The sequence below is a fragment of the Labrus bergylta genome, chromosome 4 (assembly GCF_963930695.1).
Source record: "Labrus bergylta chromosome 4, fLabBer1.1, whole genome shotgun sequence".
In the NCBI taxonomy this organism is placed as follows: Eukaryota; Metazoa; Chordata; class Actinopteri; order Labriformes; family Labridae; genus Labrus; species Labrus bergylta.
Window position 1 is genome coordinate 9952378 of NC_089198.1, and position 16410 is coordinate 9968787.

General features: G+C 41.8%; 1 protein-coding gene across 17 annotated transcripts in view; it reads right to left on the reverse strand.

The window, feature by feature from the left end:
* LOC109997511 (supervillin) overlaps window positions 1–16410 on the reverse strand; it is a 60174-nt gene that overhangs the window by 22201 nt on the left and 21563 nt on the right. For 7 of the 17 annotated variants that reach the window (XM_065953678.1, XM_065953671.1, XM_065953667.1 and 4 more), the window contains 14 exons: window positions 16143–16313; window positions 15963–16000; window positions 15735–15796; window positions 15564–15629; window positions 15302–15438; window positions 14992–15087; window positions 12121–12412; window positions 10781–10846; window positions 8783–9512; window positions 5997–6507; window positions 4167–4299; window positions 2604–2660; window positions 1183–1260; window positions 533–680 (listed from right to left, as the gene is read on the reverse strand). In XM_065953678.1, coding sequence (XP_065809750.1) covers window positions 533–680; window positions 1183–1260; window positions 2604–2660; window positions 4167–4299; window positions 5997–6507; window positions 8783–9512; window positions 10781–10846; window positions 12121–12412; window positions 14992–15087; window positions 15302–15438; window positions 15564–15629; window positions 15735–15796; window positions 15963–16000; window positions 16143–16313 — 2585 coding nt within the window. The remainder of the gene's footprint in view (window positions 1–532; window positions 681–1182; window positions 1261–2603; window positions 2661–4166; window positions 4300–5996; window positions 6508–8782; window positions 9513–10780; window positions 10847–12120; window positions 12413–14991; window positions 15088–15301; window positions 15439–15563; window positions 15630–15734; window positions 15797–15962; window positions 16001–16142; window positions 16314–16410) is intronic. The other 10 variants (XM_065953670.1, XM_065953672.1, XM_065953675.1 and 7 more) reach the window with 7 other exon arrangements.

Here is a 16410-nt window from a genome sequence, read left to right on the forward strand (position 1 = left end):
TAACCTGCTGCTGCTGCTGCTGCTGCTACCAGCACATTTCCATCATTATAGTGAACATTTAATGATGATAATAATATCATCAACAGCAGGGGTTCAGGCATGTTAATATCTGCTTTGTGTGCTTTTCTATGCTTCCCAACAACAACACACATTTATTTGATTGTGTGCTACTTTTGGCTCTCAGATTAGTTGTCTCTCTCTTCAGGCATGTGCAGCACGAGATGGCAGACAATCTGAAGAGAAAGATTTTAAATAATGACGTAATCCTCTGTTCAAAAGAAAAACACGTTCAGCTACTTTTGGGGCATCTGCACCGTTTGATAGGAGGCATTTTTGCATTTCACCGTTTCACCCACTTGTACTGATGCATGAAATATTGTCCATAAAGGTTGATATTTGGCCTTGAAATGTAAACAAATGTCTGTCTAAAGTATCTGTGTAGGGTAAAGTCTAATGAAATGTCTGATGACATTTTGAAATAGAGCTCTGCTCAGTCGCGATGGCTGGATAAAAAACAGCTTCCTGCACCGACCTTTCTTGACCATGCGTCCTGCCACGGTGTACTGAGTGGAGTCATTGGCTGCTCCATGGCCCTTTGTCTTCCAGGCGTCCTCACGAACCGATATCATCTGTTTTCTTTCCTCTATGGTCATCTGGGCCTCGATGTCCTCTCCCACTTTCTGCACGGACGAGAGGCAATCGTAGAAATGATCGAACAATCAAAGATTATGCAAGCAGAGCCAAAGTCATGCATGCCAAAGTTGTAACCTTTGCACAATCAGGATGACCTTACAGCTATTCCAGTGTTAATATGGTAATGTTGGAACCATTTGCATTAACACCATTAAAACCAAGTCATCCAGGCACCACTGAATCCCAGAATAAAGAACTGCATCACCTCTCACACAGCTACACTCTGACTTTATATGATGCAACACTTCTCTCAGGAGAATCAAACCAGGCAGATAAGAAATGATTTGATTCACTCAGGCGTGCTAGCTGCATGTCCTTTCTACCTTGTCTTGTTTTCTTTATTCCAAAGTGGGAGTGATGGCTTTACACAGAGATGTACTCATGCAGTAAGAACCAAAGCACCCTTCAAAACCAGAAGCTGCAAACAAAGCAGAAAAGATACAAACGCTGTATGTGGGGCACTCAAGTGTGCTAGGTGCATGTCCTTACCTGACTATGATGCTCAATGTATTGACACTTTTGGCCGAGGGGGATAGGAGGAGAATAGGTGGAAGAGAAGACAGGCTCCTGAGGATGAGGAGGCGGATGGAAAAGTGAAAGAAAGAAAGAAAGAAAGAAATGAAAAGGAGGAGATGGATGGAAAACGACAAGCATGCAGACAAAGGCGTGCAAAGGTGAGATCGCAAGAACCCTGGAAAGTCAACGTTACTTGTTGTTAAACTATCGGCTAGTGTGGACTATGAGACCAAAGCTGAAGGCAGATTAAAGAAGATACACACATAAACATAAAGTGAAACACGTTTTTAGAAAATACAGACATGCACGATGAAAGTCTCAATGTAGGTCAGAAATGACAAAGGCATTTTCAAAAGTAAAATTAAATGCTTCTGAATAAAAATAGACACTGCCCTTCCCCGAATAATAAAAAAAAATGCAGTAAATATACCTTAGGGTGATTAAAAATAATATTAATGTTTAATGTTATTATGATGCATCAAACTGCAGAGCCGTTGGCCCTCTGCTGCTGTCGTGTCAGAAATCAAAATCAGAAATACTAAAGATATTTTTAGGGCCTTTAACGGATAGGACAGCTGAAGAGAGACAGGAAAAGTTTGGAAGGTCCGAGGTCGGATTTGAACCCACGGCCACTGCGCTGAGGACTATTGCCTCCTTACATGGGTCGCGTCGTAACTTCTAGACTATCAGCGCCCCAGAATCAGAAATACTAGTTCAGAAGTATGTTGGCAAAGCGAGTCACAGGCAATGAAAGTCAAACACACAGTGACAGCTTAAAGATGCAGTATGTGTTGTGTTGTATTGTATATTGTAAAATACATTAATGTGATTGTCAGCTGGGGTTAACAGCATTTATTGGCCTGTAAAGACAAAGTCAGCGCTCAAACCTTCATCATGGTCACTTATTTTAAAGAATCAGGTTTAGTCATCTTTAGAGGATCTTGGAGATGAAATGATGCAGCATGAGCAATAAATGTGTGAAACAATATTACATTAAGAGTGTTATTTATTCATCACTTAATTGCTTTTGTTATTTCACTCAATATCACCGTTGCCCCCTCAGTGATCTCTCAAGTATAAATGAAGGTGGATCGATGACTGATTTACATTTAACTTCTTTAAGATTAGTCTACATTGATTACTTCTTCCAGATCAGCAATAAGCTGCAGAAAACCGTTGAGAAGAAACTACATAAGCATCTTTGTAAGTTTCCCACCAGTAAAGCGGCATTAAAGAGTTCAAGTGCAGAGACATCAAAGAACCCCAGATTCAGGAGCAGAAATCACACAAAATCCACACAAAGCTGTGATTAGACAACACAGGTCCCTTCACACACACACAGGCTGAGTGTGAGGGGGTACAGAGCTGGTGTGTGAGCTGCCAACGGATCTTACCCACAGCTGTTCAGACACAGACACAGCGGAGCAGTCTGGAGCGACCACCCCTTCCTCCTGAGGGGGTTAAACACAGGGGAAGTACTCGGTCAGAGGGAGGGGAAAAGGGGGGGGGGGGGAAGCATTGTTGCTTTTAATGGATTTTAGGGGTGAGACTGCCTGAAGGGTTACCATCCAGGGTTGAAGCAGGCTGTTCTGCCCAACAGAATACTAATGTGTAGTAGATGAGCTGCAGGAAAAAAAAACTGTCAGCCCTGAAATCTGAGGTTATTTCAGCTTCTAAATGGAATCATAGCTCCTGATAAACCAACAAACATTCATATAAATGCATGAAAGAGATTCTTTAACAATGACATAACTAACCTTTCTAAATCATAACAGAAACTCAGACTGAAGCTCGTCCAAATCTGATCAATCAAAAAAAAAAAAAAAAAAGGGAATTTATTCCCAAAACGCCCAGACTGCTAATTCTACAAGCAGACGGTCCCATATGCTTCCTGGATGCTGCACTGGTCTGGACCACTGAGCTCAAACAACAGATGGACTAAAGGAGGAAATGAAAGGGGCACTTAGCTAAAAGAGCAGAGACAGGAGCTGGCATGGCAACCAGGAGGGCCGGGGGATGAAATTTGGAACTTGTTTTTTTAGAACGGCTGATTCAAACAATCATAGTTAGGCCCGAAAAAAGTAGAAACTATTCCTAGTTAGTTGACTTGGTGCAGGCAACTTTGATCTTTGCAGTTCAGACGCAAAATCCGCTCTGATCAATGAGGATCGGCTGTGCTGGTAAGACTTGACTCACTGAGTTAATGTGATGCATCTGAAATCCACTTGCACCGCTGCGTGGTGAGTCCAGACACAGTAAGGCAATTTCCTAAAATACTGGATCACCACGGAGTGCAACTGGGGCGTGGGTGTTGTGCCGACAAACGCATCACTTCATAACGCGTACATTCAGGATTATTATCTTGTTAATGCAGAAAAAGGACAAAAGAACCTAGGCATGGGACATTTCTGGTTTTCATGACTCCAAAAGTCAGGCAAACTTCTGCACACTCTCTAATATTTAGAGAGTAATATGACCTAAATATGGACCACAGGCCGCAGTTGGCCCGCGGGCCGTAGTTTGGACACCCCTGCTCTAAAGTGTAAAAATAAGTTGGCGCTGACTTATTTGTGCAATTTAGAAAGTCCTCTTTCTCTTTTGGCAGCTTTTGATTAGAAATATGAAAAATGATAAATACACAAGTGAATGAATGAAGAAATGTCGACAGCCAGAAATACCTGACTCAAGGCTTCAAAACAGAAGTTTAGTAACCAATATGTGACGTCCACTTCTTTTTAACAGTCTGTGGTCACAAATCATATTGTGTTGCCCTCTTTTTCTTTCCTTGGATGCGTTTTCTGTATGCTCATTCCAAGAATCCTTAAACAGTCAAATGCTGCAATTGACTGTTTCCAAACCATGCATATTGTCCTGTATGACATTATAACTGTGATTAAATGGTGTGAATATGATTTGAGCTATCATTTATTCATGGTGTTGGCTCAGATCAGACTTACGTTTTTCTGACATGTCTCCTCGTTCTCCTTGGGCTGAGCCGGCTCCTCTGTGGACGCCACCTTCACCACCTCCTGTTTCTTGTTGATCCTGTTCCTCCAGTCCTCCTCGCCGCTCTTCTTCAGCAGAGCCACTCTGACACAAACACAAAAAGTACATTTTAATAAGACGTGAGTAAGATAGCTTGACATCTGAATAAAAGACTGGGGGAAAAAACAGTTAAAGTACAAGATTCGGTTTGGGATCACAGCTGAAGTCTGCAGATTTTATTGTATGTGTGAAAACAGTTTATGATTCCAGAGGATAATATCCAGCTGTCTTCACTTAAACTTTTTTAGAGAACGTTTTTTTTTTGCATAACATTATGATTTCACAGTTAAATTCAAATTTTTGTGGTCTTAAATGTCAGCACCTCACCATTTTATACATTATTAGCATATTTATTCCTGAAATTCAGCCAAACATTTGTTTTGTGAGGTGATCGTAAACTTGACCTTCCAACCTTAAACCATAAAACTCTAAACACTTTATCCTTGAGTCTAAGTGGACTTTGTGCCTGAGGAATGAAGTTACCTTCAGGCGCTCATGGAATATCAGGAGAAAAGAACGGGCCAATGACCTGAAAACATAATTTATCTGGTCTGGCTGTCGCTGGCATAGAGACATAAAACTCCTTCAAGGGTGAAAAACCAGGTCAGGGATTTCTACAGCACAGCCAGGGAACTCGACTGTAAAAAAAAAAATTTAAAAAAAGCTCTATACACGGCGCTGATAACGGATGTCTGAGGGGTAACAGAAAGTATGTCATCTTCGCTGCCTGAGTGGGGACAGGGCAGAAAGGAGGGCATGTGGAGGTATCTACTAAACCTCAGAGGATTCATACAGTCCACACAAGCTCCCTGCACACAGAGAGGAGAACTGCAACGTTGCTAAAAAAGAATCTCCGTCGCCCTCAAACATAAAATAGTGTGTGACCAGCCTAAAAACTATAAGACCAGGTGTACACTGACTTCTGCCTGATTCTGTCAAACACTGTGCTTTGCTGACATCACAGTTTTCACCTTGTAAAGAGCCAAGCTGTGATTGGATCCTGGAAATGTGAATGGAATTAAGGTTTACTTGTGCCTGCAGCTTTGTAAGGATTTGAGGAGCACTTTACCCCCAATTCTCTATTTTGGGAGCCGGCCATTGTTTTCCCTTACAAGCTATAAGCGGATCTCCTTCTGGATGATTTACAGTAAACAGAGTTGTTGTGATAGTGTTGTGAAGAAAATCAGATCCAGAGTCCCGATCCAGAGAGTATTGTATTGTGAATTTAAATTTCCTTCTCATCATAGTGGCGAGGAACATCCCTCGACATGACATTGTCTAAGTAGCAAAATTGTACTTAAACAGGCTGTGCCATTTTTTTAAGTAATCATTGTAAAAATAGCCAAGATAGAAATCTTTAGACTTGTTATTTTACTGCTTTTTTCCCCCAAAATTAGTCATTTTCTCTGAGGCCCAGTAGGACATTTTCCTAGCTCCAGCCCTGGTCTGCAGGCTAGGGTAATGCATATTGGGAAAAAACACAATCCCATACAAGCACAGCATTATACAATCCAAATCTGATTACTTAATCAATGGGATCAAATTAATAACATGTGTTATAAGCCAAGAAATAAGCAGCTTTTTGTGACGGTATCAGGAAACTGCTGTTTATATTTGTGGAGACTTTGCACACGTTTCTAATCTTGAAATTATGTAAAATCAGTTTTTCTGGCAGCCTTTGTTAGTAGCAACAAATGACTTCATGTGTCTGCCATTGAATGAAACCCTGAGCTGTCACTTACCTCTCCTTGATAGACATCTGTTTGCTGGACATGCCGTCAGACAGTTGGTCTCCAGAATCTGTGGGGGACAGCAGATCTCCAGAATGGACACTGTGCCTGCTGAAGTCCTCGATGTGGTCAAGAGGCATGGACTGGGACTTGACCAGTGACTGGGGGAAGGACTGAGGTTTAGGCGGTGTCTGTGGAGGAACCTGGGGTTTGGGCGGAGTCGGAGGGGCAGTGTGCGAGAAAGGCTTAGGGAGAGGCTGGACGAATCCCTGAGGTTTGGGCTGCGTTTGAGGGGAGGGGGTGAAAGGTTTGGGGTACGTCGGTGGGGGCTGGTGGTGCGGATGGGGTTGGAGGTCTAGTGAAGGTTTGGGTGGGGTTGGAGGCGGCTGCTGTGTGAAGGGTTTAGGAAGAGTTGGAGGAGGTTGGATGTGTGTTTGCTGCTGACTGCTTGAGATGTGAGAAACTGTTCTGGATGAAACTTTCGCTGCCAGTGGTCTCAGTGGAGCGGGATGATCCGGCAAGTCTGAAAGAAAAGTCAAGAGTGTAAATAATTACTTCTGCTCCAATTATTGAGGAGAAGAAGAACAAGCTACATACACATAGGCTGAAATATACACACATGCACTAAGAGAATCCTGTGGACATGCACTAAGGGAGAGATGTCAGAGTGATGGGGCAGGATTTTGCACTTCTGCATTGGCTTCATTTTTCAACACTGGAGGTTGCTACTTGGGTTAAGCTCTGTGCTATTTTGAAGGAGAGTATCAGAAGAACAGCCCGCACTATTTGTGAAACTTGTACTAAAGTATTACTTTATAAGATGCTCCATGTTCCTCAATGAAAGGCATGCTAACCGCAGCCTTAAATAGCAAGTTTTTTTTGCTATTAAAATTACTATGCTATTAATATTGAGACTTATTTCTCAAAATCTCCATTTGGTTTTCTTTGATGTGTCTTTGTTTATTCTCCATCCTACTACAGTATTTTAATTCAGACCTGCTCACTTTTGCATTTTTCACTAAATATTGTTCGAGCGAGCCATCAATACATCGACATCTGCAACATCTGAAACTGACACTTTGCAAAAGTGATACAGAAACTTTTGAGAAATAAAATAATTTTATCATTGAAGATGATTAATTAAAGCAAAAATATTTCTTTCAAATCATTTGAAATTTAGATTTTGTCTACCCCTGGCTGTATTTTGCGACCTGCATCAGTGTCCGCTGTAACCATCATTCAAGAACTGGCTCTACTTGACAAGTTGAGGAAATAATGAACACAACATTAGTGAAGGCTATTTCCTTATACCCAAATATGTTCTAGTAAAATCCTGCCAAACAAGTAGCGTTCATTTCACTGAGGTTTAACGGTTGTGCAAACTGACACAGGTGTCTGTACTAGTTATTGAATCAATGATTTTCCATTAGATCATCGGCACCATGCTGAATTTGCTGAAGTTAGTTAGTTTACGTGTGTAAATCATGTCACACTACATGATGTACAAAAGAACTAATAAGAGTCTCAAAGAAGTCAATAAAGAAGAGCTTGTAGGAACACACAGGCAGAATCGAAAGCAGATTTAGTTTTATAGTTGGGAGCAATAGAAATTGATCAAAATCACGCTTATTATCACATTGGTTTTAAATTATTGTTTGTTCACCATGAATCCCTTGTTTACCAGCACTCATTCTTACAGCACATGCATGCACATGTACACATGCAGCAGGTTTTATAAGGCTGGAAATGTTATCAACCAAAGCCTGCTGTCTATGCTGCTGTGTCTATTTTTATTAATAACATTGTGGGGGCAAAAATGTGCTCATATTGTCACATAACAGGGTGAATTTAAGGACCAAAACACAAGAAAAGCTTCTATATACTAGGTTTAGACTTGTCTTTTGTTTCTGTAAAGGTATGAGCTGGTGTTCAGCATGTGGTGGTTAAGTCCCAGGGGAATTAGTGTAAGTCAAAGCAGGTTCTTCCAGCCTCATGATACTAAGATATAGTGGGCTATACTTTTGTGAAGATCAGCCCATGCAGAACTAAATAAAGAGAACAGCCTGCAGACAAGGCTTCCATTGTATCCTTCCAGTCCTCTACCTGCTTTATGCAAGTGCCGGCCAATTGTTCTGCACCCACACTCTCACTGAGTGCTTTCATGTTTCTGTGTGTGCAGTTTGTGGGCATGCATGGAGAAAAAAAGCCCACCCTGGACGCATTCTGCATTTATCAACATGAAAAAAACAGGTCAGCTCCATTATTTTGTAGCATGAGCACGGCTAAAGCCCACAGGCATAATGTGGTGCAGGGAGACCACAGCCCCTTTAAAGGCGATGACAGTGAGCACACAGCTTGATTTGAAAAAAAAGGTTTGACGTCTTTTGGGTGACAAACAGCCTGTCAGGAGAGGGCTTCCTCTTTTATTAGACAAAGGGAGCCGTGAGGCAAACGCATGGAAAAATATGCTAATTAGATGCAGCCTCAGACGTCTGTGTCTCTCTTACACACAGACACACACACACACACACACTCCGGCTCTCTATATCGGCCAAATCAAATACCCCCAGCTGGGACAAGTGTGTGTGTGCGTGGAGCCGGCAGAAGGCGACCATGCGTGGGAGCACGCTGCATAAGACAATGAGGATAATGAGAACAGGTCCTTCACTAGACTTTGCTTCCTCTTTTTGTCACATCCCTTTCCTCTTATCTTTTCATCCCTCCTTTTACCCACAGCTCTTTTTTTTATTCTTTCCCCAAAAAATCTCTCCATCTCTTTTTCTCTATCAGCCTCCTACCTGAAATGCCAGCCTGGCTCCTGATGCTGTTTCTTTCCGGCTCCTGTGTGGAGGCGATGTGAGCTGTCTCTCTCAGGTAGTCTCCTCTTCTTCCTCCTCTTTCTCTTCCTCCGCTCTCAGCTCTGTCCCTATTCTCCTGGGAGTCTCCGTCTGCGGCTCTCCAGCTGGGCAGAGGCTCTGACTCGCCCCTCCTGTGCTGAGGCTGAGGATGGGGATGCTGCTGCTGCCTGCCTTCCCTGTCAGGGGAGTGGAGCTTTTCCTTAATAGTACCGTCTTGGCTCTCTTCTCTGGCTCCTCCCTGCTGTCTCCCCCAAACCTCCTCTTCCTGATGCTCTCTCCAGCCCACCTCCGCTGTCTCCCCCTGCTGCCTGTGACTAGGAGAGGAGGTGGGAGCAAGAGGAGCCCCCACTCGCTCTTGGCTCTCAGGGAGGACGGGGGTGGAGTTGAGCTCAGCCTCTGGTTGGGCATGGTCCCCACTCTGGTTCATGGAGAAGTACCTTAACGCCCTCTCCTGGTGGTTTGTGGTACTTGACGCCTGTTTTTGAACAGGGATGTAGGGGGCGGCGGTGGCGGAGGACTTCCCTGGATGGAGACTGTCATCATCGGCAACACCACCGCTGCCTGGCGTGATGGGAACTGTAGTGACGGAGGCTTTGGAGGTGACGGCTGCTACAGAGCGGACCAGGGAGGCTGACAACGGCTCCAGTTTGATCTCGTCACCGTTTTTCAGCTGCACAAAAATAACAGGAATTATGTCAGAATGTAAAGAAGGATAGGATTTGGAAACTCTGTCTTACAGATATTTTGCAATAAGCAAAAACTTTAGTACAACTAAAGCCTGTAGAGCAGCAGCATCTGACACTCTAAATTATGTCATTTATAAAAATTAAAAAAACAACACCATAGATACATGTTGCATAGATCTGGTACGGAAACTTTCCGAAATATTGGTTTTCAAACAATCAGTCAGATCAATCAGGAGAAACATCAGCCAGATGTTATTTTATTTTATTTATTCTTATGACATTTTCATCTGTGGTCCTTTTGTCAGATGTTTAGAAGCCAATATTTCAGCACATTTTTTTGCACATTTCCAATAAATGCTGCATTTATAACTCTATTAGCCTTTCTTACGTGTATCAAAAAATCTATTTGAGATATTTAAATCAAAACCTTGACAGCTACTGATGATGTAACTTTTGTCGGCCTAAACTTGAGCAGCTGGGTGACTGTTATACAATGCCATTACCAATACATTTTATTTTAGTATTTCAGACTAAAAAATAAAAACTAATCATTATTATGAGAAGAAAAAGAAGTGATGTCAGTTTGTAAATTGAGGTAGCAAATAAAAACTTCAGAAAAATGACATCTGTGATCTGTATCAAAGCCTCAAAGGTCAGAGAAGACAACATTTAACCATGACTAAAAAAACATCAGTGTGCTGTATTTATATTCTCCTTCTCTTTTACCAGCAGCTTTAGAAGAAACTCAAACTCCTACCAGAAGGCAAGTCATTTCAAGTTGCAATGCAAGGTCATGTATTGACTCTCATTCATTTCTGCACACAGTCGATATCAAGGGTAGATCAATGCACAAACATATTCCCTCGATAAGCATTTATTTTGCTCGTTTATTCAGGTTCCTGAGGTAGCCTGAAGAAACTAGCATGCGCCGCTTGCACACAACGATCCCATGCTTGTTATGTGAAGAGCTGGCGTGTCACAGAAGCTGTTTACATCTAAAAAATAAGGAGTTACAAAACATAGACAGGGCATACTTAACTTTTAAAATGAATCCTCAAAACAAAGCAATTTATCACGTTAAAATCAAAGAACAATCCACACTGAATTGCCTTTAAAGACACCATCAAGCTCAGCCCCGCTACTGAAGCATCTCCCAGAACAAGGCAACACTGGTCACTAGCAGTAGCAGGACGTATAGGACTTATCAAAAGCAGGACCATTCATTAATCTGCACAGGCAGCAGGGGTCTTACATGTCCTCCCCGAGTGGCCTCTAAGTTACCGTTGCACACCTCAGAGGTAACTGGCGGCTCAGCTTCCTGTGTGGACAGCAGTGATTGATTATGATGCACTTTTACTGTTTTGAACGTGGTGTAAGAGAAGTGAACCTATCACAAAGCGTCTTAGGTTTCTGTGAGAGTTATAATTTGGGACAATATGTTTTGGATGCAGTTCGTCGACGGAGGAATATCAGCGATTATTTTACTGTAGGTAATACCAGAATATGGAATTAAGGGCTGCAAATGCAAATTCTGCACAGAGGGCAACATATGTGTGTATTGGGCGGTTAATGGATTTTAAAGTATTTCATTTAGCAAGATCATTGATGCTTGATTCCTAACTGACAAAACAGATTTGTTTCTCCAGTTCTCTGCTTTTGAGCTTCAATATAGGAATCTACAGATGACCAACAAACAGAGATTATACTCAGTGACCTCTGTTTGTGTTGCAGTATCAGAGTCATCCAGCTGCAAAGGGAACAATGTTATTCATCCATCACGCTCCAAAGGAAACTGGTGCACCGCAAAGCACTCGCTGCAGTGTAAGTGACCTGGAAGTGTCTGGTCTTCTGCTTCAGGCCTGTTCTATGCACGATCTTAGATCAAAATAATCCTGACCTACAGCATCCTTCATTTGTATAAATGTATTATTTCTTCTGCTCATCTGTTCTAAAAGACTCTACACTTGAAAAATAAGAGATGTATGTTATATTAAAGAGGACATATTATCCCCCTTCTCCACCTTTCCAAACAGTCCCCTGTGGTCTAAATGAAACATCTGTGCTGTGCTTTGGTCAAAATATAACATGAATCAAGCACCAGAGGAGGTTTGAGATCCTGTATGAACCAGCGCTCTCAGAATGCTCCATTTTAGTGTGTGTGTCTCTTTAAATGTTATGAGCCCCCCCTGAGTTTTCCCGGTAGACATCAGACTTTTTTCTGTCTGCATTCGCACCACCATGGATCCCACTCTGCAGCAGGAGCTAAAAAGGTTCCTCTAAAAGGGGTTCTAGGAACTAAAATAGTTCATAGTTCCTGCAGTGCAGAATAAATAAAAAAGGGTCAGGTGTTCCAACAGTTCCTAGAACTATAAAAATGTTCCTGCGGTCTGAAAACACCTATTGAGAACATGTTTAATAAGTATAAAATCATTATAACATCTTCTTTATTAGGGTGCATGTAGAGTAGATGCCACTAAAGTAACCAAGTGTGTTTGGAAAGAGGATGATTGTCTTCCTGAATCTAAGTATTTTCCTATTTTTAGAATAATTAATTAGTCAAATTGTCATGGGGCAATTCCTTTTTTTTTTTACCTGCTCCACCTCTCCCAGGGTAATGGGCTGAGTCTGAAACCGGTTTTGTGCTCTTCGCTGGCGGGTTTCTCCTCGAGCCCCCTCAGCCGCCTTGCCTGTAGTCTGAGAGAGGCGGTTGAAGAGGGCCATCTTCTCAGTCAGGGTGAGGCACGAGAGGTCATGCTCGTCGGTAAAATGCTCCAGGTCGTCTACTTCAACGCCAGCGCCGGAAACTTGAGCTGGTTTCTGCTGCTCCTGGATCTCCTTCTCCTGATCCTGGACCACTGGGTCTGGCTGGGATGAGGCCTGAATGCTGAATGAGAAGTGACAGAGTGATATCAGTGGGTAAGTTATGACTGTGAGTCATTTCAAAAGATATTTCAATGAAAGCAGACATACGATAAAGCAGAAATCATCATTTATATTCTTGTCTCTAGACTGCAACAAGAGCACACAGCTGCCCCAGGCTCACACCACATATGTGGTGAAATCTTTATGTCAAGATACAATATGCTACATCTGGTTGGTTTAAACTCACACTTTTAGCTGAATAAAAGATTTTTCCATCATAAGAAGAAAATCAAATCCTGTCTTTATTTTGTTGCAAGGATAAACTCATTCAAACAAAATTTTTTATCAGGTATTGATTTATAGTGATATTCTTTAATGCATGCTCCCTCATGGTCATAGAAAGAGTTGGACTAAGTGTACCACGTTGCATCACAATCTGTCTCCACATCATTTTGTCTTGTGTGAAAAAGTAGGTTTGTCTTCCTTATACAACAGATGGTACATCTTCTTTTGCAAGGCCTAACTTCATGAATGAACTGCCCTCTCATATATGTTCTTCACTGACTCCTCAAACCTTTGGTCTCATGGACACATTATGTATGTGTCTCATTCCAATCATTTGCATTGTATTTGGTAAAAAAGGGCTTTTAAAGTTGTTGCTCCCTCCTCTTGGTCTGAGCTATTGAGTCGACTGGAGGATTTTATCAGTTCAGATGATTTTAAAAACTAGAATTAAGGATTATTTGATCAGTGTATGAACGCACATGTCTTAATGCTGAAAGCTGCAAATTTATTGTTTATGGTCTGTTGTTTGCTCTTTATGTTAAATTTTAGGCAGCTGTCTTGGGCGAGATTCTCTTGAAAAAAGATAAATCGGACATGCTGTGGGACTAAGTGGTAGAGTCAGTCGTCTCTCAACCTGAAGGTCAGGGGTTCGATCCCCAGCCCCAGTTGCTCTCGCTGTTTTGTTGGTGGAGTGTGAATGTGTATGAATGGGATTAGTTACTTCCGATGGTCACTTTACAGAGCAGCCTCTGTCATCAGTGTGTTAGTGTGTAGGTGTGCCTTGCGGTGTAAAAACACTTTGACTAGAAAAGTGTTTTACAAGCTCAAGTCCATTTACCATTTATATGAATGTATGTTATATGTGTCTGTCTGTGTGTCTGTCTGCATTTACTGTACATGGAAACTTGAGATATCAAACACAGTGTCCCCCCTTTGTTGTATAAAGAATAGTACACACATGCAAATACCTGCTAGCAGTTTTCTAACAGTGACAACGTTGTCAGACTACAGACACAGCAAGAGACATAATCATATAATGCACTCGAGTGTTTGAAGGGGATATTGAGATCATCAGGCGGCCTGCAGAACTAAACCAGGGTTGGTAAACAGACTGCAGGACACGTGAACCCAGACATGCAGACAGTTTCAACTGGCTCGACCCCTGACCTTTCCATAAGATATGTAACCTATTTCTTCACTCAAACTTGTGATCTGTCTGTGAGATACACCGCTTACTGGAACGCTTGTAAACGGGACATGGAGAGTACTCAATGAGTTATTGTGTAAACACCACCGTCCTTCCCCTATAAGGTGCACACAGCTTAGAAGCAGCAGAAATAACAAGGTAACATGAGCTGCGTGAGCTATTCTGCGCTGCAACCAGGAGAGGGAGCTAGAGAGTAAAACATCTCTGAAGTACATTAACATTCAGAATAAGTGTGAAGTTCATTGAGGGAAACAGGTGCACTTCTGCAATAAAACGGGTGTGGTACTAGATTTAAAATTACATCAAGCAAGAGTCTAAAATAAACTATTTCATCTCTTCGTTCTTCCAACAACTAATAACAATGTGTTCACTGAATAGACTCCAAACTAGAATCAGGTTCATCCAGATTCTTTTCCACCCAAAATAAAGTAAATTCTAAACCCATAGGGGATTTTTCTAATGAAACTTTGTGACCTGAGATCTTGAAAATCTGATTCTTAAGCCATAAAGGCGTCATAGACGTTGAAGTATCACTCAATATAGATACAAGAGAATAGATATACATAGATAGATATTTAGTATTTATTTTACTGCTCTGGACTCTGTAGCTTTTACAGCTCAACACCAATGGGTTACTTGCAATAGTTTCATCAGTCCGATTGGAATCTGAGCACTTTATGCACTGCTGCACTTTTACCCATGTACCGTGCATTTGCACTTTGTATGTTTTATGTATTATCTGTGTTTTATTAAGTATATGTGACTCTCCCTGCCATCAAATTTACCTATGGGTACAAAATAATTAACTTGAACCTGAGATATGCATCTATATCGCTGCCTGTCTGCAGTATTTCTGTTGTAATTGTCATTGTTTTTATGTCTATTTTACAGTGTTGTTATCTCCTTACAGCCTGACCAGGGACAATGACTGCAAAATACCCATGGCTAGAAGTTCTATCGCATAAGTGGCACTTAAATGAGATGTAACACTGCCGCCATGCATTGTCCCTGAAAAATAAATAGAAATAAATATGGGGCGAAAGTAAACATGCACACACAAACAGATACAAAACACAGATACATGAGTCAGCAGCGCAGCCCAGATGTACCTTATACTGGTCACACTGGTGATGAAACCAGTGGGGCTTGGGACTCGGGTTGCATTAGTGTTGATGCCCAGTGGTTGTGATGATGCAGCAGGATCACTTCAAAGTGAAGAGAAGCAGGTATGGGTGAAGAAATAGTAAAATTAAGATAATGCAATGGAAGACAAATATTAAAAATAGAGATAACATGTAAAGGTTAAAAGATGGTGGAAATGGAAAAACAGGAAAGCTTCAGGAAAGACAGAGTACAAGAATACCATCTCTGAATCGTACAGTACAAAATGCAGCTATGCAAACACAATCAAATGCCCACCTTGAAGCATTGACCACCTCCCTGTTGGTGACAGGTTGAGTGTGTGAGCGATCCTGAACTCTTCTCAGACGCCGTTCTACTGCTGCGTTTCTAGAGCGCGGTTTGGGAACACTTCCATCTGATGTCCTTTCCAGCTCCTGCAAGAATATGCCACCAAAACATCAGTTTGTGTTTAATTCAAACTGAAGCCGTATACAGTAAGTGATTATTGAAGTGCAGCACAAAAATATCTATTTGAACATCTTTACACCCGGTGACAAACCTGCAGGTATATATCTTGTGAAATTACACACACACGTGTCTGCTGTATCTCTGGACCCGATTCCAGCTTTTGGTTTTGAGACGAGGGGGTTTAAGGCATTACTCAGACAGTAATATACAGCATTAATCAACTAATCTTTAAACTAGAATGCACATAATGTGGAAAGTTTACCCTGAAGAGAGACCTCTTTGCAGCCACACTCATCTTGGCTCTGTCATCCAGTTTTTCTTCATCTGATGAGAGAAAACATAACAACAAATGCAGCCTTAAAAACGTAATCTTATAATTACAATATCTCTAAAATTGTCAATAAAATGTCCTTCAATTGTCAATTCAATTCAATTGCATAACAAATTCTGCATAAAAATATGTTGTGCTTTTCTAAAATAGCGTACATACCTTCAACATCCTGCAGCTGTGTTGGGCTTAAACGAGACCTGCGAAACCGTGAACACACATAAAGCATCGACGGGATTTTATCATGATCTTAATGTAAACCTAGTGCTGTGCTCTGCGATCCAATACTGTTCTTATTAAATATCAAAAGATCTTCTTCAGAAGGCTAATAACAGCCCTTACCTATCTGACTCCAGACGCTCTGCAGAGGTGATGGGCTGGGTCCTGAACCTCTCCGACGTGCGATTGTCTCCTGGAGTGATGTAGCGTCGAGGCCTCCGAGCATTCTTGTCTCGATCGCCGCCGTTGGCCGGATCCACCTCCACGGCTGAGAGATCTACCTTAGTAGTCTCACTTTTAAAATGCGTGTATAGATGAAAAGAGAGACAAGGGGGAAAAAACCATACATAGTGGAAGTTAGATATTTGTGATGAATGGTTTTGATGTCAGG